The 22,917-nt window shown below is 50.5% G+C and overlaps 1 protein-coding gene across 13 annotated transcripts in view; it reads left to right on the top strand.

Annotated features, from left to right (window-relative positions):
* Positions 1-22,736, top strand: part of SAMD4A (sterile alpha motif domain containing 4A) — a 233,191-nt gene extending 210,455 nt beyond the window's left edge. For all 13 annotated transcript variants that reach the window (XM_059055712.2, XM_067028448.1, XM_059055716.2 and 10 more), the window contains 5 exons: positions 1,493-1,611; positions 5,917-6,118; positions 7,685-7,811; positions 15,403-15,486; positions 20,934-22,736. In XM_059055712.2, the coding sequence (XP_058911695.1) occupies positions 1,493-1,611; positions 5,917-6,118; positions 7,685-7,811; positions 15,403-15,486; positions 20,934-20,962 (561 nt within the window). In that variant the 3' untranslated portion in view covers positions 20,963-22,736. The remainder of the gene's footprint in view (positions 1-1,492; positions 1,612-5,916; positions 6,119-7,684; positions 7,812-15,402; positions 15,487-20,933) is intronic.
* The last annotated feature ends 181 nt before the right edge of the window (positions 22,737-22,917 follow it).

The following is a 22,917-nucleotide window of genomic DNA, read 5'->3' as shown; positions in this document are numbered from 1 at the left end:
CGCTGAGCATCACCAGCAAATGAGAGGGACCACAGAGGAGAACCACATCCTCACCTCTTAGCCGTGAGACCATCCACCATGCACCTTAGGGCGTGTCAGCACATTTTTCTCTAACAGGGCACTGAGTGCGTGCTGGGGAAGTCCTCCTTGAGGACTGTGCTCAGTGGCGTCTGGTTAAGGTCAGCCAGGAGGAAGGGGTTTGCAAGTCATCAGTACCTTTTCCACAATATGACTAACGTCTTCTTGCTTTTGTTCACATAGCTCCCCTGGGTTCAGGTCCTTGCAGATGAAATGTCATTGGAAGAAAATAAAGCTGTCATTTTTTTCTGTCTGTTTAAGGAATCTGTTTCCTTTATGGGAAACAGATATATAGTCTGTAATTCTAAGTATTCATTTATTTCTACTTAAAGTATTTCATGCTTTATTGACAAAACTACTTGGGTATGGTATCTCCATCACTGTTACTGCTGATCAGTCAGATCCGGTGGATTTATGACAGTGCGTGGACCACAGTTCTAGGCGCTTGACAGGGGGTTCCTGTATTGCATGTGTGGTCCTCACCATCTAGAACACTACATGGCCATGGCCTATCTGCAGCAGAACTCCCACGGCACTTGATGCAAACACAAACCCCCTAGACTCCTCTCCATATCTATGAAATCATGCTCTGGTGGGGAGAAGGGGTTCAGAATCTCTGCATTTTAACAGTCTCCTGGGGGGATCCTAATATATCATGAATTTGAGGGTCCCCGCCTTGGGGTCTCATAGCCCCTGTGAAGTCCTTCCCTGGGCTTCGCTTGAGTACATAGGCTGTACACACAAAGACACATGATATAGGTGAGAGTGCATTATGTATGGGGCAGTAGGCAAAGCATCTCCAAACATCAATTTTACTAGAAAAGACTTGAGAAGGCATCATTTTCCTAAACCGTAGACAAAATTTAGGTGAGGAATGGTGCACTGGGGTTGTGTAGAGCATGAGGCCCTTTAACTGGAGATTTCTCAGCAGAGGCCAGACACACCGAGAGTACATTCCCTTTTCTGAAGCCCCACAGACCACGCCAGGGTGAACGCACACCATCAAGCAGATTGATTTTTTGGAGTGGTTTAGCATTTCCATGGATTATGAAAATGCCTGTAAAAGCCCACGTAGTCAACAATCAATTCTGCAATTCATTCTTGGTTAATAAACAGAGTCCAGAGTGGAGTCAGGGGAAAGTGGAAAGTGGGTATGGATCTGCCAGAAATGCAACCAAAATCGAGGGCTGTCGAAAGCTTAAGGCATGTACCTTACCAGGCACCTCCAATGTCGAATAACTTGAATTTTCAGTACAGGCGGCTCCCAAATGAAACTGACTGCTGTTTGGAGCAGGTTGGAAACAAGGTGAAGAAAAGGCAGCTGGAGGACTCTGATGTTTCCCCGATTAATCGCGTGTGTCTCCCTCTAATGCCAGGCTGTGTCACCCATTAAAAAGTCCTGTTTGTTTTGCAGGCATTTACAGAGACACAGAAAAAACGATTGTTGTCATGGAAACAGCAGGTGCAGAAGCTCTTTCGGTCTTTCCCTCGGAAAACCCTTCTAGACATATCGGGATATCGACAGCAAAGAAAGTACGTTGGGATTTCAGTCTTTGTGCTGCATGGTGGTTCTGGTACCTCACTGTCTGCTTAGGTTCTAGGGGCAGGACTACACAGGACATCATTCCTTGTTTATCAGGGAGCCCTATGACAAGTCCAGATCACATTCCTTAAACAGGTGGGGTTGGGAGAAAGCTGTAGAGGGAAAGAATTCCCAGAGGAAGAGCTGAATGTGATCTTTGGCAACTCAGTTTACATGGTCAAAATGACGGTATTAGTCTGGATGGGCATCGAGCGGGCAGTGGGTACGATTTACTGAATTCCCACAAAACACTTGGTGGTTTATCCACAACAGGGGGCTCTGAAAGGATAAAAATGGGTTGTTCTCCCCTCACCTTAAGTGGTAGTGTAATTTTTTCTCCCTTCTGGCTGCAGACAAGCTAATTATAGTTGGTGGCAGGGTGAAGAGCCCAGTGCTATAGTCTATTTTGGTCTGAGCTGCAATCTAAGAGTGGAGCAGTACCATTCTTGATTTTTCATAGTACTTCAGCTTCTTGGATGCAGTTAAAAAGAAGCCTCGTTGTACTTTAGAACCCATTACCTTAATCTGGTTTTAAATTGAGGAATCGAATTGCATATTAAAGGTGAATTACAGTGACAATCTGGGGGAGGAATCACGGGGAGGGGTAGAGTGAAGCCTTGAACAATGACAGGGAGTTTTGGGGAGACAAGGGAATGATGATGATGTAGATATGCTGAAAAATCAACATTCTATTTTACTTTTTTCAACACGAGCAGATACTCATTTTTTTCGCTTGCACCTAGAATGTTCTGAATTCATTTCTCAGTGCATATGTAGAGGCTCTGTCTGTGTTAAAATGTTTGGCATTTATTTGCATAAGTGTGCCTTGAAACATCACTGTTTTATAAATTACTTCAGGGAGACAAGGCCAGTTGGAATTTGTGAAAAGTCTTCATTGAAGATTAATGTAAAAATTGAAGTGTTATCATAGTCCAGCATATATAACACAGTTATTTATTAAACAAACATTTAGCTTGTGTTTTGTGCCAAGTGGGTATCCAAGCACTTAAAAAGACTAATACAGTTAATCCTTGCAACAGCCATATGAGGTAGGGGTGCTATTATCAACCCCAATTTACAGAAGTGTTGGGAGGCATTGGCATCCGGGATTTGGACCAGGCAGGCCAGCGTCAGCTCCAGAGTCAGTGCTCTTAACCACTGCGGTTGCCAGGCAGCTCTCTTGGTCCCGGGATGATGTGCAGAAAAGAGAGTCAGACAAAACAATACTCTATTGCCAGCTCCTTGGCCCCAAGCCTCCCTGGAGGGTTGGGCTGGACCCAACCAAGAGGGAGAGACTGAGGATTCCTGGGGGCCCAGATGAAAGGCGAGTCCTGCTCCTTAGCCTTCTTCCCTGGGGCTGCCCCCTTCCCAGGCTCTCCCTCTTCTTGTAAGGTCATCAAAACCCCCAAGAAAGAGGAGGAAGATCCAGACCCCTCTTGCAACACCAGGCCCTTGGGAGACAAGTTCCAAGAGGAAGAAGGAATTCGGAAGTTGAAGATGAAAACAGAGCTTTCAAGCTCTTTGCTCCTCCTCCCCAAAGTGCCATCCACCGCTTCTGTCTGCCCTGCTTTGTCCTTGGTGCACATCACTGTTCCCCTTAACCTTGACTTCTCTACGGTGTTATTAAGTGACGCTTGAATTGGGCTAACCCAAGGTTTGCCAGATTGGTCCTCCTTTTATTGATTAGATCAGAATCAATTCAGTCATCAATTATGGATGTTCAACTAGAAGTTGCTGAAGCTCCAGGAAAATAATTCATTCTCATAAATACTACCTCTGGGATATTTTTATGCTATTAATTTGCTTTGAAGACCTGTTTTTCCCATAATACAAAGGTAACTGTAGCCCAGCCCCTCCTTGAATTATCACAAATCCCCAATTAATTGGTTCTTATTAATGTTATTTTATCAGTCTTTTCATGCATTTCAAGGAAATGAACTCAGTTGGTTAGATTTAGGAAAGCACAGAAAGACACAGATGGGCAGAGCAAGAGAAGGAGAAATGAAAACTTAGGTTTGTCACTTCGTTCTCTCCCTAGAAAGAATGATTATTTCGTTAAGCCTAGTGATCTTAAGTGACTTAAGCTTTCACTCTGGTTACCAGCAGTGGCAACCCTCAATAAGCCTGACTTTGTAATAACCAAGTTTAGGACACCACGGTGAGATCCGCCGTCATTCGACGGCCTAACCAAATTCTCCCCTCCATCCAGCCTATCCCCAAAATGTTCTGGGCTCTCCCAGCTCTGTGAATGCCAACTTTAGGAGTCCACGTTTCTCCCGTGACTAAATGTCCCATTACAGAATCCTCTGCCTACATTATATTGCTTAAGAATATAGTCTTGCCTGCCTGGAAGCACAAATCATTTTAGCGTCACTCGCTGACTGCTCTGTTTTGCATATGAAATAACTTTTTAAAAATCCAACCAAAAAGGAAGATGAGCAAAAAAGCTGTCTGCACTAAATAAGGAAAAAATCTTAGGAGAATACTAAATCATCATACCAGGTGGCCAAAATTCTGACTCCAAAAACCAAAGGACTAGTTTTCATAGTTTCAAAAACAAAAACACAAACAAAACCCCCCAAAACAGCCACTTGATCCTTGTCTCCACCTGTCACATGCTGTCCATACTCCAGAGGAGGTCTCTTCCATCACTTGAGATCACTTCTACTCCTCTGGGCCCGAATTTCTTCTTTCACACCAAACATTTTAAACCTTAGTAAAAGAAGGAAGAAAGGGGGAGAATGGGAGAAAGAATGAGATAAACCAAGAGACCTAGAACCCGGGAGTGTCCTTCTCACCACGTGTACATGAGCCTCTGACTGGAATCCTGAACCATTCTTTTGGGTCACAAAAGCCTAGAAGTGGAAAAACACAGCCCAGAAATCAGTTGCCACCAGCTCACCATGGCATTCTCTTCCCTGAGAAGAAACAATTTCTGAGATCAACTGTGCTGATGACTTAGATGTTACACCCCACCACACACACACACACACACACACACACACACACACACACACACACACACACACACACACACACACACCTCTCTCCCTCAGGAAATAACTATTTTGCAGCACCTCCCCTCCCCATCATCTGGTTAAACTACGTCAGCCCTGTCTCCTGGAGTCTCCTCACAGGCTTGGTACAAACCTCCCCTATGTGGTTGGGAAAGCAAGTCTATTCCATCTTGTGGCCATCGGAGGTAAAGCATTTTGACTGAAACATCAGTGAATGACTAAAGCTGACTCTTCTTGGAAAGAATGTGCTGGTTCCTGAAACCCTGCTGGCTGCTGTGCACCCTCCCAGAACTTGAGGCCTGCTGGAGAGGATGAGTTCTTCAGCGCTGAGGTCACCAGACCAATGGGAGCACGGTGTCTGAGCATGATGCCACGGGTCCGCGGCCGCCTCCCTGCGCGGACCCAGGCGAAGCCTGTGACCTCCGAGTCTTTCTGTGGGGAGGGCCTGAGGAGTGGGGAACAGTCGGTGTCCTAGGTCCAGAGCGATTGCAAACGTCATCATCTTCATTCTCATATCCCTCCTCTTCACCTGGAGTCAGAGCCCTAGACATGGGGTCAGCTCTCCCATTTGGAGAGGTGATTATAATGCCAGAGACTCATTCATTCGTTCGCTCAATCTGCATTTACTGCCAGGAGCTGATCCAGGTAGGAGGGACCTGCAGGATTGGTGAGGACAGACACCATCTTTTTTCTCATGGAGCTTACGTCCTCGTGGGGCTCAGAGGCCACTCCTTCCAAGTCTGCTGTACAGACAGACATCAGAACTGGACTGTGGTCTGAAGCAAGGGGCACAGATCCTGGCTCTGCCGCTTTCTTACTGTGTGGCCTCTTGACCGGAACGTGAGTGCTCAGGGCCTGTGACACAGTGGAAGAAGGCTGTAGAGCACACAGGTTAACCTTCTGGGCTCCTATTCCAGCACTGCCCCCCAATGGCTGTGTGACCTGTGAGAAATTATTAAGCTCTCTGTTTTACTTCTCCAGCTGTAAATGGAGCTAGAGTGCCTACTTCATAGGATTGTCGTGAGGATTGAAGAAATAAACATCCAAGTCCCAGGGCGGTGCACGTGATGTTAGCTCTCAGATGTTAGCTGTCATTTAGTCATAGAACCCTGACCCCCGTAGACCTCATAATGGTCAAAATGTGAGCAGACCCCAAGGAGGCATCCTGCTGGCAGCCCGGGGGTTGGGAAGGGCTGGGGGTGACTGATGGCCTCTGTTCTTCCCTCTTGGATCTCACAGCCGCGGCTTCGGGCAGTCCAACTCCCTCCCGACGGCTGGCTCTGTGGGCGGTGGCCTGGGCAGACGGAACCCACGCCAGTACCAGATCCCCTCCCGGAACATCCCTTCCGCCCGCCTTGGCCTCCTGGGCACCAGCGGATTCGTCAGCTCCACCCAGCGCAACACCACAGCCAACCCCACCATCATGAAACAAGGAAGACAGGTCTGCTCGGGCCCCGGGGAGGAGGGTGGGCAGGCCCAGCTCAGGGCCTGAGGCTCCGGACGTCCCCCCAGACAACCCCAAGGCGAGAGGAGAGGCCCAGGGGGGCTAGACTGAGGACAGTTGTCCCTGCGGCTCCGAGGTTGTTTGCACTGTTTCTCGGGAAGACAAAGCGAGCGAGGCCGCGGCAGCAGCTGGCTTTGTGGGGATTTGTTTAGGCTGCCCCACGACCGCTTTAAGCTTGGGGGCCCTGCACACGGGGGGCCTTTAGGAAGAAATGCAAGACCTATTTCTTCTTTGCCTTGATCCTTGATCTGCCCCAGCAGGTCCCACTAGCTCCCAAATTTGGCTTCCAGAGCATCGAAGGGCTTTCTCAGCCTTTTAATCCGAGGCAAATAGCTCCTTTGTCATGGTCCCAGCTGTGGTGGAGAACCCACAGGAAGGAGCCTGAGAAAGGCTGTCAGAGGGAGAATTGAAACATTCTCAGTTGGTCAAGGCCAGGCTGCCCAGAGATTCTCACCGTGGCATTTAGAGCCAACCTCTGTCCCCTGGCTCCTCGTCCCATTAGCCCCACCCTCCCACCCAGTGCCTCCCACCTGGGTAGCCCCTGCTCTGTGGGAACTCTGCAGGTCGGGGCTGGGGTTAGAGGGACACCGAGTGAGTCTGAGGTTCTGGGTTGTCATGAGAAACTAAGGGATGAGAGCTTGATTTAAAAACAGGAAACAGGGCTTCCCTGGTGGCGCAGTGGTTGAGAATCCGCCTGCCGATGCAGGAGACACGGGTTCGTGCCCTGGTCCGGGAAGATCCCACATGCCGCGGAGCAACTAAGCCCGTGAGCCATGGCCGCTGAGCCTGTGCGTCCGGAGCCTGTGCTCCGCAACGGGAGAGGCCACAACAGTGAGAGGCCCGCATACCGGAAAAAAAAAAAAAAAAAAAAAAAAAAAACAGGAAACAGTTCCTGGCAGACAGGCAGGATTCACTCCCCCCAGGGAAGCAGCACACGGTAGGAAAAAGTCCCACTCTCTGACCACTGTGGGAAGCCCCCAGATGGGTCCAAGAGGAAATCACTGCTAGGACACCCGCGTAACAATAAACACACAAGCTGAGTTGTGCCAGCTCTTTGCCAGCTGAGAGGTTCTTTTTTCTCCTCCTTGCTTTGTAGTAAATTGTAAGAATCTCACAGAGAAAATCAAATGAGAGCCCTGAAATAGTCTGTGCTCTTCGTTGCAGACATTTATAGAACTCCCCCCATTTCCTAGAAAAGTGATAGGAAAAGCAAAGCCAACAGAAGGGATAAAAAGAGTTTTGGAGCTAGCAAGGGAGATTGGTGTCCAGATTAAGCTGAGGCTTAGAGAGGAGCCTGGGGCTGAGGACGTTTCGGGGGAGGGGGTGGAATTGAACGGAATCTAAAGCCCCTCTCTCTAAATAAGCAGATAGATTGCGCTGGCCTATAAGCCCTTTCCCAGAAGTTAGCAGAGAGTCCTCCCAGGGTACTTGCCTCCTGGATTCTGGCTGGGGGTCCCTCCAGGTGTCCGGACTAATGGGTTCTGCTTTCGTGTTTCTCCCTAGAACCTCTGGTTCGCCAACCCCGGGGGCAGCAACAGCATGCCAAGCCGCACCCACAGCTCAGTCCAAAGGACCCGCTCGCTGCCTGTGCACACTTCACCACAGAATATGCTGATGTTCCAGCAGCCAGGTAGGGCCCGGCCCTCCATCCCTCGCTCTCCTCTCGGGGAGGCCAGGTCGCCAAAATAGATGCCCCAGTGAACCCAGGCTTAGCCTCAACTGTCACCGTGCATTCTTTTGAGCTTATAGAAGCCTTTCCTTTCTTAAACCGTGCCTTGCCAGCACGAATAGCGGCTGGTTGGCTGGGAGCCAGCACATGGAGCTCGAGTTGGTTGCGATCTGTTTGGGGGTGTTTTTGATCCTAGCTATATTTCTAGATTGATGAACCCAGAGATATTACTGGGGGGTTTTCAGGGGGGAGTTGGGAGGGGTTTCATGTGTAGTGTGTGTGTGTGTCGTTGGTATATACTTGGGGGAATGTGTAGATAGTGAGACAGAGAAAGAAAACTTGACAGTGCTGACGCTGAGAGACCTGCCCCTGGTTTGGGAGTTCCTTGCACACGTGACCGCTGATCCAGCCATCTTCCCTTTACTTGGTTAAAGAGCAGCTTGGCGCACCTCGTGTCAATTTCACCTTTGACCACGCCTCCTCAAACAGAGTAGCCAGAGTTACATACAGCCAACAGATGCCTGCACCTTCTTCTATGCAGACAGTGACCTCTTAGACTCCATGAGTAATACAAAGCCCTGCAAGCAATTACTACATGGGTTGCACCTGGAAGAAGGTCCTCACCCTGGGTAGACGTGCTCTGTACCATGTCTTACAGGAGTTTGAGGGGATATGTCACTGTGACCTGGATGGGCAAGGAAGCTTCTTAGAGTCATAGGTGAGCTTCAGGGAGCAGAGGGTGAAGAGATGGAAAGAGGAGGGTGGAGTTGCAAACAGAAGGAGCTAAGAGAGCAAGACTGCAAGGGTATCAAGTCCCACAGAGAGTCCCACGGCGGCTCGGCAGAGGGGTCAGGCTGAAGTAGCGGCAAGTAGACCAAGGGAGCTGGAAAGACTGCAGCCAAAGGTGGGACCCTGAATCCAAGGCCGAGGAGCTCAGACTCCAGCTGCTCTCCATGGGGAATCGATAAAAGATTTTGAGCGGGGCCGGGAGGTGGGGGGGCGGTCAGACAGTGCTAAGCATGGAGGAGTGAAGGGAAGGCAGGCTGGAGGAGGAGAGGCCACCAAGGAGAAGGGCGGGTGCTGCTAGCCGGGAGCCACCGGGGCATAAGCTATGTCAGGAAAGGACGGGACGTCCACAGAGTCCAGATGCTGGTTTAAAGTTGCTTCTTGACTTCTAGGACTCTATACCTATTTGTGCATTTTTGTTTTAAAGCTCCTTTTCTTCATTTTGATACTTGCTGTTTTTCTTCCCAGGAAGAAATACTTGATACAATTTGGGGGTTGTTTTCATGTAGAATTATGTATAATCCATTCCCAGTAAAAAGAGAATCTGGACAAGATTTGAAGACATCCTGGGCACGAGACCTTTCACCTTAAATGAATAGTTCACCCTGACCTCAGCCCCAGGACTGCAGCCCAGCCACCGTGCAACCTCACGGGAGCCCTCGCGTAGCTGACCTCCCTCTTCCAATCCTAACATACTTGTAGGCTTCTCCATGCTTTCCTACCTCTTTTTCCCTCCCTGCAGCTCTCTTCCAAGTCCTCAGTCATCTTCTTGGTCCCCCCATCTTAACTGGGCAGACCAGGCCCACCAGGAAGAGCTGGGCCATCCCTGGGAGAAGAACCATTTGAGTCTGTTGATATGAATCCTCCACCAGCTCCATGTTTCCCCTCTGCTGTTATACAGCAATGCTGAACAGTTGGCTTTTGCTCAGGTCAGAGATGACCCTAAGATTGTTTCCACCCTCTTCCCATGAAGCCTCTTGTTCCCATAGTTAAAGAATCAAATAATACCAAACAGCTTGTAAGAGAAAGTGACTCCTCCTGCTGTCCACACCCCACCCCCAGCCCCTGGTCCCATCTCCAGAAGCAGCACTTCCAACTGTTTTCAGTTTTCCTGGTAGTTATCTGCAAGTCTCTCAATAATGTTCTTCACATACTGGACTTAGAACTCCAGAACCCTTGGGCTATTGTTGTTGCTGTTGTTTTAATTAACCTCTCACCCGAGCATGACAAACCCACTTCCAGCAAGGCCCTGATGAGTCACGGCATCTCTAGTAACCACGGCACGGCACGGGGACAGGACTGCTCCATATTTCCTGATTGCAAATACCCTGGTTAGGGCTCAGCCGAAGCCACTCCTAAGTCCTGCCCAGCACCCTTGGCCCATGTGGGGTGGCTCTTCCTGAGACATGGCCATGAAGGGCAAGGCAGGGCACAGCTGTGACCCAGGATCCCTGGCTAAAGGGAAAGCAGGCTGCAGAAAGTCCCCCCATGGGCGCAGAAAGTTTCACCTCAGCCTTTGCATCTAGGGCCTGAGGGCCAGGGGTTAGGGACTAGACCATAAGCATCACATCAAGAAGGCAGAAAGCGGCTTTCATCTTTACACAAGCAGTAGTAATTGTGAACGCAAAGTGGAATAGAGATGTGTGGCCAACACAAAATTAAATACTCAGAAAACTGTGATAACATTCCAACATAGGGGTTTCCTCCTGGCCATTAGATGTCTTCAAAGCACCCATTTTGACCCATCTGAGCAAATCTTGAAGACTACAATACATTCTAAGGAAATTTGGATTCTATAAACTTAAAATAATCCCATCGAGATGATGGAATGTCTCCAAAGAATAAAGAAAAGCCTGGGGGCCAGAACCAGCCTCCAAGTTGTATATCAATTCATCAGTCACCTTGCTTGAATTTGCGAGACACTTCTTTCTTTCCTGGACCTACAGAATCCGTGGGGCCCTTGGAGGCCAGGGCAGGAGGGGTGGTTCTTCACTTCATTCCCATGTGGACAGATTTGAGATGTTTCCCAGGACAAGCCAGGAGAGCCATCAGTGATTGTTGCCTCTTGCTGGGCTGTGGGATGAGTAAGAAACACGAAGCTGGTCCTCCCAGAGAGAAGAGGACAGGGTCTGATACCATCACCCGGGGGGTGACGAGCTCAAAATCAGGGTGGCGCTTGGCGAGAGAGGGGTCATGTTTCTCTGAGAGGTAGGGTGTTTTCCCAACTGGAAAATTAGTTTCGAAACTGCTCGCAGAATGACACCTTATCTTGGAAGCAGACCCTGCTGACCCGGGCTCTGCCACCCTTGGGATCAGAGAGGATCTCAGAGCAGCCCTGGCGTGACACTAGGAGGCCACGGAGGCTCCTCGCCACCTAGAGGGCCTGACGGGAAAGGGCAGAGGGGGCCAGCAGCTGACGTCAAAGGAAAAGCATGGAGAAAGGTAGACGGGGCAGCCTCACAGGGGACCTCATCCTTCCCTTGCACAAAACCATGTGCAAACTACATTTGGTACTGGACCACCCAGATGTGAGATGGGTAAGGCAGTGCCTTACCTGGCAGCATTTCGTGATGTGACATATCTGTTCTCCATCGCAGACCTCCCCTATGCAGCAGCTCATGACTGGAATCCTTCCATCATTAGAATACCTGGGAGCATAGTTCACAAAGCTGTTACCATTCCTTTCTCCTTAGTGTGAGTGAGTTTCAGACTCCTTCCAGAGAACTGCCTTTAGAAAGAGAGGGGAGAGGGGGGAGTGCTGTCAGTGCACTGGCTCCACTGAGGGGATGGAAGGGGCTGCCCTGCAGAAGCAGAGGCCAGAACAGGGACCCACTTAGAGTACCTGATCAACATCTGCTCCCTCCTTCTAGTAATCCAAGGCAAACAGCCCTGGAGAGAGGACTGACAGAGAATGGGCAGGGAGGTTGGCAAATGAATCAATTCTATCACAGCCAAGAACCCAGCTGGGTCTGTGCCCCACTGCTTCTGAGAGCCAAATTCAGAGAGACCGACTTGGGGCAAGATGGTACAATAGGGTCGTGTACCATAGTCTCCTCATCACTTTTTGTGAAAACGTGGGTCCCATAGGATTTCCGCAGCACTTAGTTCTGCAGGTCTAGGAGTGAGGTCCCCAGAGAAGAGCTCCATTCCCCACGGCAGATTCAGGGAGCGACTGCACACCTGTGTTCCCCGCCGCTAGCAGCTCTGCACGGCCGCATTGGCCCGTTTCCCTGCCCGCATTGATCTCTTTTCCTTTTGACACCACTCTCCCCTTTTCCTCCTGGTTCCCGCCTTCCCTTTATCTTCCTTCCCCCCTCATCACAGTCGTGTAGCTCCCACTTCTGCATTCCCTGCCCCTTCCTCAAGAGCCTGACTTGCCTCACTTCTCGCCTTCCAGGAACCCACTTCTCACTCAACCAGACTCAAAGGCCTCCTGCTTTACTCAGCAGAGCGGCCTCAGCTGTCATTGGCAAAGTGGGATCCTCAAGGTTTTTCCTAGAATGCCCCAAACCTGTTTCTTATTCTGAAGTCCTAAAAACACTGGCCTCTTTACCTCAGCCTCAGGGACCTGGAGGGAACGGTAGAAGGACACTTCAGGTGCCACAGCCGTGAGACTCAGAGGCAACGGCAGCTTCGGCCAAGGAAAAGCCACGTGGGGGCCCCCCAGATGGGCCCTGCAGCAACACCTCATTAGGGATGGGCGCTGCTTCCTTCCGGAATCCTCTTGACCCTGGGCCTGCACAATTTGAAAGTCCCACATCGGCCTAGACTTTGGGCATCCTGGAACTGGGGATGCTCAAACACATCCTAAATACTGGAAGGGTCTGATGGGGAGGGGAAGAATCCCTCGTACTCGGAGATGCCATCCGAGCTAAGGAAACAGGCCTGCTAGGGCAACAGGACAGAAGGCTCAGAGTCTATCCTTTTTGCCCTCCCGAAGACTCGAAACTATACCTGCCTGGTCCGTTACAGCTGGGGGCCCAGGATAAACGCGATGAGCCCCCAGGCTGAGCACAAGCAGGGACAAGAGTTGGCCTGTGGTCTGTCCACGTGGACCTGTGGGCAGGAGCTGCCCACACGCTTAGTCGGGGCATTGAGAGCTCTGCCCACCAAGCCACCCGTGGCTGAGGGCTTGCAGCCGAGATGGAAGCTGCTTTTCACCCGTCTGGTCTCCCTCTGTCTCATGTGTGCAGGGAGATGCCACGGATCTGTTTTTATCAAATATACAATTAAAAAGTCACACTATTAGGAAACTCTGGAGTGTGAACATACGGGCTTCTCCCAAGACTTAGAATTTTTCAAAGCTGCTCTGAGAGTGTTTGGGAGTCACGACTCCCCCGTGCAACAGAGGGAAGAGCTGGAGGATAAAAAGCAAGCATGCCGGCTTTCAGCCTAAAAGAGCAGCCACTAGGGTTTGGAGATTCTGGAGCAGAGAGCCCCACATTTCTCAGCCCCCCTTTTTTTGGAACACGCAATCCCAGGCTTGGAAAATGCCATTTTGCTGCGTGTTGGCAAGAAATCCTGCAGCTGAAACACTTCTCTCCAAATGTCGAGCATCTTTATTTATCCAAATCTCTCCACAGTGTTTGTTTAAAGGGGAGTGCTAGAGAGTAAACTAAATTTTACAATGAGCATATGGATGGCTGTAACTGCTGTTTTTTTTTTTTTTTTTATTTGCTAACTGGCTATATATAACATTGTGTTTCTATTTTATAGATTTCACACCCTGAAGGCTGCTAATTTTTGCATGCATATGATTTTCACATGAATGGATGAAAATACTAAAATACTCTTCCCTCCGGGTTGTCTAATTGCCCGACCCTACTCAGAGCAGTGGTGGATGGGGGTGTGGGGAAACCAGCTTGCCTAGAAGCCCAGTCGCCTCTGCTCATGAACTGGCACAGTTGTCTTTCAGACCCATCGATGCTGGAACTGGTGTCAGAAAGAACCTTATCTGCTTCCCAGTGTTCTTCATATCGATCCATTTTGCCAATCTTCTCTTTGAGAATTTTAAATAACGGAAACAACATCTGCCTCTGAATTAGCTGGTAATGGGGAATACCCATTGCAGGGAAGGCTGAAATGTATAGCTCCTCGAGGAAAACAAATACTTTGGTTTAGCCATTGGTTTCAACTTCCTCTCCCACCAAACCATCAACCTCACTTTTCATTCCCTCCCCGCTCTGGCCCCAAGCGCCCCCTAGTGGAGATGCGAAGGAGCCAGGAAATGGCCTGCAGTTTGGGCCGCAGGATCCTTTCCTTACTTTACAGGTAGAAGAGCTAAGGCCCAAAGAAGGGAACAGCTTCCCAGGGTCACACAGGAAGGCAGTGGCAAGGCTGAAACTCCCCAGGCACTCAGAACATATCCCACTGCTGTTTTTCTCTGCCCTCCCCCATAGGATTTCACAGTTCTGTCCGAGTTTCACAGTAGCTGTCAGTTTCCTTCTAGTTCCATCTTTTTCATCACTCCATAGACAGGTATGAGGTGTGCAGAAGGCCATGGCTGGGTATCATGGGAGAGTCAGAGAAATCGGAGAGCATCGTCGCTGTCTGCAAGGCACTTCCAAACTAGTTAAGGACGTTCAAGAGTTCCACAGGATGGGGAGGATGGGGGAGGTGCTGATGGTGAGCCCTACTAGCACGACAGAGGAGGCTCAGGGGTGCCTCCCCCTTGGAGGAGGAGGGACCAGAGCCTGGAGAGATAGGGAATGTCCACATGGTAGAGGGGGCTTTGTGGTTAGAAGGCACGGTCTTGTCCTGGGTAGCGGGAACCCGCAGAGCAGACGTCTCAGCCCTTGCTTCTCAGTGCTTGGAGTTTGAGAGTGTTGACAGGCATGGCAGGCATGCAGTGTGCAGTGGAGCACCAGCTCTGGGGTGAGACCCATGTGGGTTCCTGTCCCAGCTCCGTGTCAGCTGGCTAGCCTTGACAAGTCACTTAGCCTCTGGGAGCCCCACTTGAGAACCGGACACCCAGCAGGGTCTTGGATTCAGAAGAGGCTCTTGCCAGGCTGTGGTTTCCCTTTCCTGCTCCTTGTAATGAAGCAGAAATGCACCAGGCCCCAGTTCTAGGCACAGGGAGCAAAGCCAAGTCCTGCTCCAATGAAGCAAACATTCAACTGGGAGGAGGTGACAAATACATGTCAGGTGTTGGTGATGGCTATGAAGAAAACTAAAGCAGAGAAAAGGGATGGGGTGGAAAATTTCTGTTCACATACAATGAACAGAAAGTCCTTTCCAAGGAGACAGTAGAGCCAGAGACGTGACAGCAGGCAGAGAGTGAGCCATGGAAATGACCAGGGACCAGCATTCTGGGCAGAGGAAACAGCAGTGCAAAGGCCCTGGGGTAGAAAGGGGCCTGGTAGGGAGTGAAAGAAGGGGTTGCTGTACGACGGCAGAGAGGTAACAAGAGGCCAGGTCTTCGGGGCCTTGCAGGCCACGGCAAGGGGTTGGCTTTTACTCCGATGGAAGCCGCTGGAGGGGTCTGAGTAGAGGCCTGGCAGACTGTGACCATGTCAGCTATTTTTAGTCACCAGTTTTTTTCCAGCGTCAATGGACTCAGTGTGTCTAACAGACTCAGAGGTTGGTTGAACCCGAGTCCAGCTCACCCTCCACGCCGGCCCTGTTGGTCTCTCCCGCCCCCCCCCCCAAGTCCTCCCAGGGAGGCACTCCACACCCTCACCCTGGCAGGTGGAGCCAGCGACACCACGCCTACTTCCTCCTTGCTCTCAGAGCCCCTGTCACCAACGGAACCCTTTGTCCCTTGCAGAGTTCCAGCTTCCCGTGACTGAACCTGACATCAACAACAGGCTGGAGTCCTTGTGCCTCAGTATGACCGAGCACGCCCTGGGAGGTGAGTGCATCCTCCCGCATGGCACTGCACACCTGGGAGAACCCACAGCCACGTGCCATCCTCCACAGCTTGGGAGAGAGGGAAGGGCACAGGCCGAGGAGGCAGGGGACAGGGAGGGAGAGGGAGAGTGGCTGCAGGGTGCTGTCGGACCCTTGTCAAGCCACGCCGTACACAGTGGCCCCCAGCGCCCTGCTCCTCCTCCTTCTCTGGGAGGTGACTCGGGGCCCCAGAGACGGAGGCTGCCCTCTTTCCCCAGAGGCTCCACCCCCCAGGGCACACTGGAGTCCCAGCCCCGCAGCTGTCCTAGCCCAATGTGGGCGCTGGAGGAGCCAGGAACACAAGATGTGGCTTTTAGTGGAAACATTCCCCCACAGCACTGGATTCCTTCCTTCTCGGCACTAGATCCCCCAGTCCGGTCCAAGCGTATCCCAACTTGCTCTAAAAATAGAATTTCTGAAACCAAAATCCCTCCTTGTTTTTACATCTCCCTGTTCCAATGGCTTCCACGATGCCCAGAGCCCCAAGCAGTCCAAGGCGTCCTTCGCAGTGTGACAGGGACAGTCTAGCTGGATGCGCCAGTGGAGTGCAGGGCTGCAGCCCCTGGAGGAGCTCCCAGAAGCAGCTGGGTCGTCCCACTGTGCAAGTGCCCTCCTGGTACTAAACGGGTGCCTTCCTCTGGCCTGGACTCACTGCCAGCCCTGGGGATGTTTGGCAGGCAGAGGAGAGACGTCCGCCCCTTCCTGCCAACCTCCAGGGAGGCTGTGAGTCATGGAGATTGAGACAGGCCTCCTGTGACCCTTCCCGACAGCCCTGTCCGGTCTGGACGTGCTCACCCACCGCAGAGCCGGAGACGGGTACACGGAGAGGCATAATTTGTGCTAGCCCAGCAGCAGCAGAAAGAAAGGCTGTCATAAGCCACTGCTCCAGAGAGCTTTGTCCTCCTGACCAGGGATGTTTAGATTTTCAGTCTCTACAAACACAGTCTTATCCTGAAACCAAATAGGACAAAGGTAAATGCTCTGTGTGGAGCTGAGTACAGGCCGGAACTGCACCCACCTGACCTCCCCCATGTGAGGTTCTCCACAGCCTGGAGAAAGCCTCCGCTCAGTACCAGAAGAGAGCTAGCTGAAGGCCTCCCAGGGCTGCTGAGCAGACAGATGGTGGGGTGCACAGCTCCCTCCGTGACCCCCCGCTGGGGTTCTGGGGAACCCCATTTGCAAACACCACTCTCTCCCTTGGCCATTCCGTTCAGATCTCAGAAGCTTTGCAGCACCACTGGTTCACTCCTGGTACCTCTGCGGGGGGTGCCACCAGCTCCTCTTCTCCAGGTAACCGAGGAGATTGGGTCAGCACCCTGACAGCCCCTGAGGAGTAATGGGAAACAACCCAAAGGTGCATCAGCAGATGAATATGGATGGACAAGATGCACTATAGCCACACAGTGGAATGTCATTCAGCCTTGAAAAGGAATCAAGTACCGTTACATGGCTGATCTGTGAAAGGATTATGCTAATGGGTGAAAAAGCCAGACACAAAACGCCACACAGTGTATGATTCCCTTAATGTGACATGTCCAGAATAGGCAAACCTACAGAGACAGAAGGCAGATCAGAGGCTGCCAGGGATTGGAGAATGGCTGCTAATGGGCACCAGATTTCTTTTGGGGGTGACAAAATATTCTGGAATTAGATGGTGGTGATGGCTGCACAACTCTTGTGAATATGCTCAAAACCACCGAACGGTGCACTTTAAAAGGGTGAAATTTGTGGTGTGCAAATTATATCTCAATTGTATCCTAAACGGAAGGCCTCCGGACCCGAGCCTTCAGGCCAAGCTCAGCCCCCTGTAGGCAGCCCAGGTGCCCTCCCACCTGACACCTGACAGGCGCTGGCTTGCAGGGCGACTCCAGTCAGTCCTGCATTGCCTGTGAGAGTCAGCCAGGAGGACTGACCTCCCCCCGGGGTTGACAGATCTCAGGTAATTGGTGTGTTGGAAGCTCTTATCAGTCTGCTAAGTACTAACATCATCATCATCATTAATAGCAGTAATGCCAAATACTCTTTATTAAAGGGAAGTCTTCATTGAAAGACTTCATTTTTAGCCTGTTCTTCTATTTTTACAGGAAACATCTGTGAACTGGTTTTTTTTTTTTTTTTTTTTTTTGCTAATGTTTTCATCTTGTTAATCTCCTAAGCCTTTTTATTGCTGTGTTTTTTCTCAATAATCCTCTCTGGTGGGAAGCCTCGTAAGCAGTTTCCTGAGGAAGGAATGCAAATTAGGTTCAGGGTGGCCCAGTTGGGTGCGGTGGCAGCAGTGCGCCCTCCCACTGTGACGGCACCTTTCTTCTGGCCGACCCCTGCCAGGTGCCAACGGAGATGACTTTGCTGGAAACAGAATTTCTGCCTGTGAGTGACGTTATCTTACACGAGGACGAATGACTAGGGAGAGGAAAGCAGAGTAGTAAAAGATGTTCCTCTGCTTGCATCTCAAGAAAAGAGGGGGAGAGGTGTCCAAGTTCCTAGGACACCACACCCCAGGATGGCCATTCTAGTGGGGCTGCTCCCCGGGCCCCAAGCCTTGGGGCCCATCCTTTTGTGCTGGCATCTCTGCTCTTTCCGTCTCCTCCAGTAACTGCTGCCCTCTCGGTGTTGGTCTAAGCTACTTTTCCCTAGCCTTCCCTATCCATCTCTTCTTTTCTCTCCCCAGGCCCCTCCGACAGAACCAGTGAGGAAGCCCAGGGGGTGGGTTGCCTCTGCCATCTTGGTTTGTGAGTCTTTATTTAAGGCTTTCATCTGGCTCTGCTGGGCTTGCTCCTGACTGGTGGCCCCAGGTGATCAGGGAGACTCAGTACCAGCAGAATGAGTCTGCGAGGCTCCGCCCAGCAGAATGGCGTCCCTAGTGAATCAAACCATAAAGAGGAATGCACGGTCCATCCTCGGATGTTCTGGGGTTTGTGCTTCCCCTGATCCCATTGTAATTCCTTCTCACCTTCTCTCCTCACTTCTTCTTGGGACTTAAAGCTCCACTTATAGCCAATATAAGTGCAAATCGGGGAAAGGCTCCACTTTCTCAAGATATTATTCTGCCTTTCATTTGAAATTTGCCATAATAATTATAAAACCTATGATGGTTGCATGTGAATGGTGCCCCTTTGAGTTGTGCAGTGCACGACCCACACAACTGTAAATGGTGAGTCTGGACTTAACCTACTGGTCATCTCCCTGCAGGTGAATACCGACCATCACCCTTGGAGGATGAGGTATAGGGTGAGAATTCTGTGAAAATGCAACTTGGGGGCTGGGTTAGTTGAGATATTCTTGTTTTCAGCTCCTCACTTCAACAACTATGAAAGGTTGACATTAATGAATGGACGAGTGAGGCCCAGCAAGAGTGCGCACTGCACTTCTACAGACGAGGGAGTGGCCTCTGCACCTTCACCCCACCCACACACGTGTGTGTGCACACATACACACACTCACTGTTCTCCCACAGCCTGTTACCACTGCTGAGCCACCACTCAAGAGGCTAAGGTTGACATGCGTGGAAGGCGGGGAGAGGCGATTCATTCACATCTGGGGACCTCTAGGATTGATAATCTGAAACAACAGATGCTCTCAGGGGCCATCTGCTTCCCTTCCTTAAAATCTCTCAAAAAATCATGTAGAACTTTACACACACACACACACACACACTCTCTCTCACACACACACACACACGAGTACAAGTAAAACTGGGAAAATCTGTAAGATGGGTAGATTACATCAATGTCTCTATCTTGGTGGTAACACTATACTATACTTTTGCAAAATGTTACCTTAGGGGCAAACTCAGAAACAGGGTGCTATTTCTTATGTGGACCGACAGTGATCTCATTAAAAATCTGAATGAAAGAAACATTTTTCCTCCAAGTCCCTGCTGGCAAGATGCCAGCCTGGCACCACCTATGAGGAGGCCAGGAGACCCCTGCCTTGGGCTCAGTGCTCCTCTGTATCACTTAGGTCCTCCAGCTTTCCCTGGAACAGTCCGCCACACCCCTCTCACACCTGAGCTCTGCCCACTGCATCTAGACGCACCTCTGCTAGACGGGCCTTGTGATGTGGAGGTTTAGACCAAGACACATCTACTGACATGTGGACATCAGCGAAACCAGGGAGACATCCTGCATCCCATCCTGGCCTTCATTTAGTGGTCACTGAACATAGTCATTTCTACCTCCTATGACTAATCCATGCCTCTCTCTGCTCACTGGAGAAACTCTAGCATGGACCATTGTAGGGACCTCTTAACTGGGCCTCCTGCCACCAGCCATGCCAGAGAAACCATTCTGAAGTCAAATCTGGTTACTTTACCACGTATAAATCCCCAATTACCTATGTCCAAGCTCCTGTTAATAGTACACAAGACCCTTATGGTCTGATTCTGGGGACTCTCCCACAGTCCCGTGTGAAAAGGGGTTGGGCAGCCATCGGCTCCCTCTGTGGTCTGGCTCACTCAAGGCCTCTCCTCTCTGACAGGCGTGTCCCCCACTTGCTCTATAGCCTGGTTTCACCGATTCTCCATAACACCGACATGGCATATGCTGGGTGGCCTCAGTGCTCTTCCACGTCCACTGGATCTTTCAGTTCCAGGAGCCAAAAAAAAAAATCTCACCCTGGTGTCTCTGCCCCCGATCAGATTCTTGAGACAGAGAATCTGGATCAGTTTGGATCAGCTGCATCACCCTGGTGTGCTCAGCTGTGACCAGGGATCACAGTCACCACCACTCATCCCCGGCCTTTCAGCAGGGTCTCGGGGGGAAAGGGAGATGCTCCCAAAGGAAGGGACATGAGCTGGACAGGTCCACCTGCATGTGTATTGCAAAACCTAGCTGGCTCTCTGCCGTATCTCCTGCCACTCCTCCCGTCCATCCTAAACCTCCAACCCGCCCCCAGGCCCACCATTTGATGAGTAGCATCACGCCTGTACATGAGCTGTATGCCCTCCCCACCCTAATACTCTCCTGCCTCCTCTTTTCTTCTCCTACCAGACCATCTACAAAGTCATTTTCTTTCTCTGTGAAACCATCCTTGACTTCCAAGGGCAACCTAAACACTTCTTTCCCCATGTTCCTGCTGTGCCTGGTACATACTCCATTACAGCAACTATCCCTCATATGTCATTGTCAGTTTACATGTCTGTGTCCTGCCTAAGATATATATATATACTTGGACTAAGCGTGAGGGTTAGGTCTTTTCATCTTGGTTTCCAGGCTCAGTATGGCTCCTGGCAAAAATAGCTATGTTGAGTGGGTGGGTATGTGAAGAATGAGTGAATGGATGGATGGATGAATTTAACCCTTATCTGTCCTCAGAGACTGGGAGGTCCAACGTGCATGATGCTGGAATCGGTGGGCATGAATGGAATTGCTTTGCTCACCTGTGCCCATTGTGTCCTCCTTTCTCTCCCAGACGGGGTTGACCGGACCTCCACAATCTAGAGCTGAAGATGAGAGTGACCGCGCTGGCCGTGAAATCGACTGCTGCGGGTCCAGTGTTAGCCATCTTCAGGGTTGCACAGGATCCTCCAAGATACTTTGCAGCCTTTTTTTTTCCCCCTGGTCCCTCTCCCATTTTGATTTTGTGAGAGCGTAGGTCGTCCTTGTAAACATATCAGTAGACCTGGGATTTGGTTATTTTGTCATTTGTTTCTGTCGCGGGATGGCTTGGTGTGGGGCATGGGGAGGGATCTCTAAGGGAAACATAGGACTGGGAGTAAGTGGAGGGAATGCAAGTGGCTTCTTGGATGGAAATGAGGGGGAAAAAAAAAAGAGGGTACCGCTTGGAAAGAGATGAGAGACTTGGGAGGGAGGCAGAAGCCCCAGCCCTTGGGAGCCTTCTCAGAAGCCTGCCTTCAGAGTCAGGCCTCAGGAGGAAGGCACGGATGCCTGCGACCAAAGCACAACGGCGGCTCGCTCTTTTATGTCTCCCCTGATTGGATTCCCTGAGGCCCCTGCTTGAAATCCAGCCGCAGAAGAAGTCCACATGGCAACGGGGGCAGGAAGGGAGAAATTCCCTCCAACAAAATTTCAGATAAACTTTGATTTGTGTATTGTTTACATAACAATTTTAAAGGGTACATAATGTGTAAAGAGTTGGGATAGAACTTTTCTTCATACTATGGTTTTTGTAAAGGATTTGTTGCTATGGATTCATTTTTTTCCCCTCTATTTTTATAATAGCAGCAGGGTTATCTTTTTAAAAGGCTGCCAAGCTCTGCTTCTCGGGAAGGCGGAGCGGTCACGTAGGCCTGAGTTGTGTCTCCCACGTGTGGGTGGGAGAAGTGTGTAGGTGGAGTTGAGGATGTGGCTGGAGTGGGCGGAGCGCTGGGAAGGGCGCCACCATGTGATCGGTTATGGGATTGCGCGCAGTCACCTAGAGAGTCTAAAGGAATCCTGCGGCCCTTTCTACGCTGGATTTGCTTCTCACCCGGAGAACCTCTTTCTCCCCACCCTCCCATGGGGTGTCATCACTCCTGGCCTCGCTACACACACACACACACACACACACACACACACACACACACACACACACACGTGGGTACAAGTTTCACTGGAGGAGAAAAGGCAAGGATGGATATTTTTCCCTAGCAAGAGGGCTTTATACCCAGATTAGAAGCTCAAAAGGCCGCTTTTGGGGGGTTGCTTGCAGGAACCCCAGCCTGGGGGCTGCAGCCCCTTGGCTTGCTCACCGCTGAGGAAGAGGAGGAGAAGAGCAACGTCCGGCAACAGTGTATAAACGGTCAGTCAGCAAGTGGCAGAGAGAGCTGCGGCGAGACGTCCCAGGTGGGCAGTGGAAGATGATGTGGGAAAGGTCGACTTCATGATGGAAATGATGATTCTATCACGTACGTCAGGGATTTGCTGTGTTGTCGGCTGATTTATCCACCCACACGGAAGGGAGACAAAACTACTACTTACATGGTGAGAGATTAACAAACTACGCTACCAAAAAGTAATAGCTCTATTTCTTAAGGGCAAGAAAGACTACGTTTGGAATTGGATGCAATGGAGGGTATTAGAGGAAATCCAAGAGGAGCTGTGCTCTGCGCTGGAAAATTGGGTTGTGTAAATGATGGTGTGACAGCTCAGCCAGAAGCGAGATCAGGGAGATGGTAGGAGGTCTGTTTATTGAATGGGTGTCTGGTACCATTTTTGGGGTTTGTTTTTTAGAAAAGTCAGAGTCGAAATTAAAGATATCAGACCATGAAAATCACTGCGTTTGCTTGGGGTTATTTTTTAAAATAATGAAGTAAATACAATTTAAAAGGCCTTAATGAAATCCAAACAGCTTTCTTCTACCTTCAAGATTGAAAATGTACACCCAACACAGCCTTGGATGTTGTGAAGCTTGCAAAGTCTTCTTAAGGTCTAAAATGTGGGAACATCTTAACCAC

Source organism: Kogia breviceps, chromosome 3, assembly GCF_026419965.1.
Source record: "Kogia breviceps isolate mKogBre1 chromosome 3, mKogBre1 haplotype 1, whole genome shotgun sequence".
Taxonomy (NCBI): Eukaryota; Metazoa; Chordata; class Mammalia; order Artiodactyla; family Physeteridae; genus Kogia; species Kogia breviceps.
The sequence above is the reverse complement of the archived record's forward strand: the minus strand, read 5'-3'. Positions and strand labels throughout refer to the sequence as shown.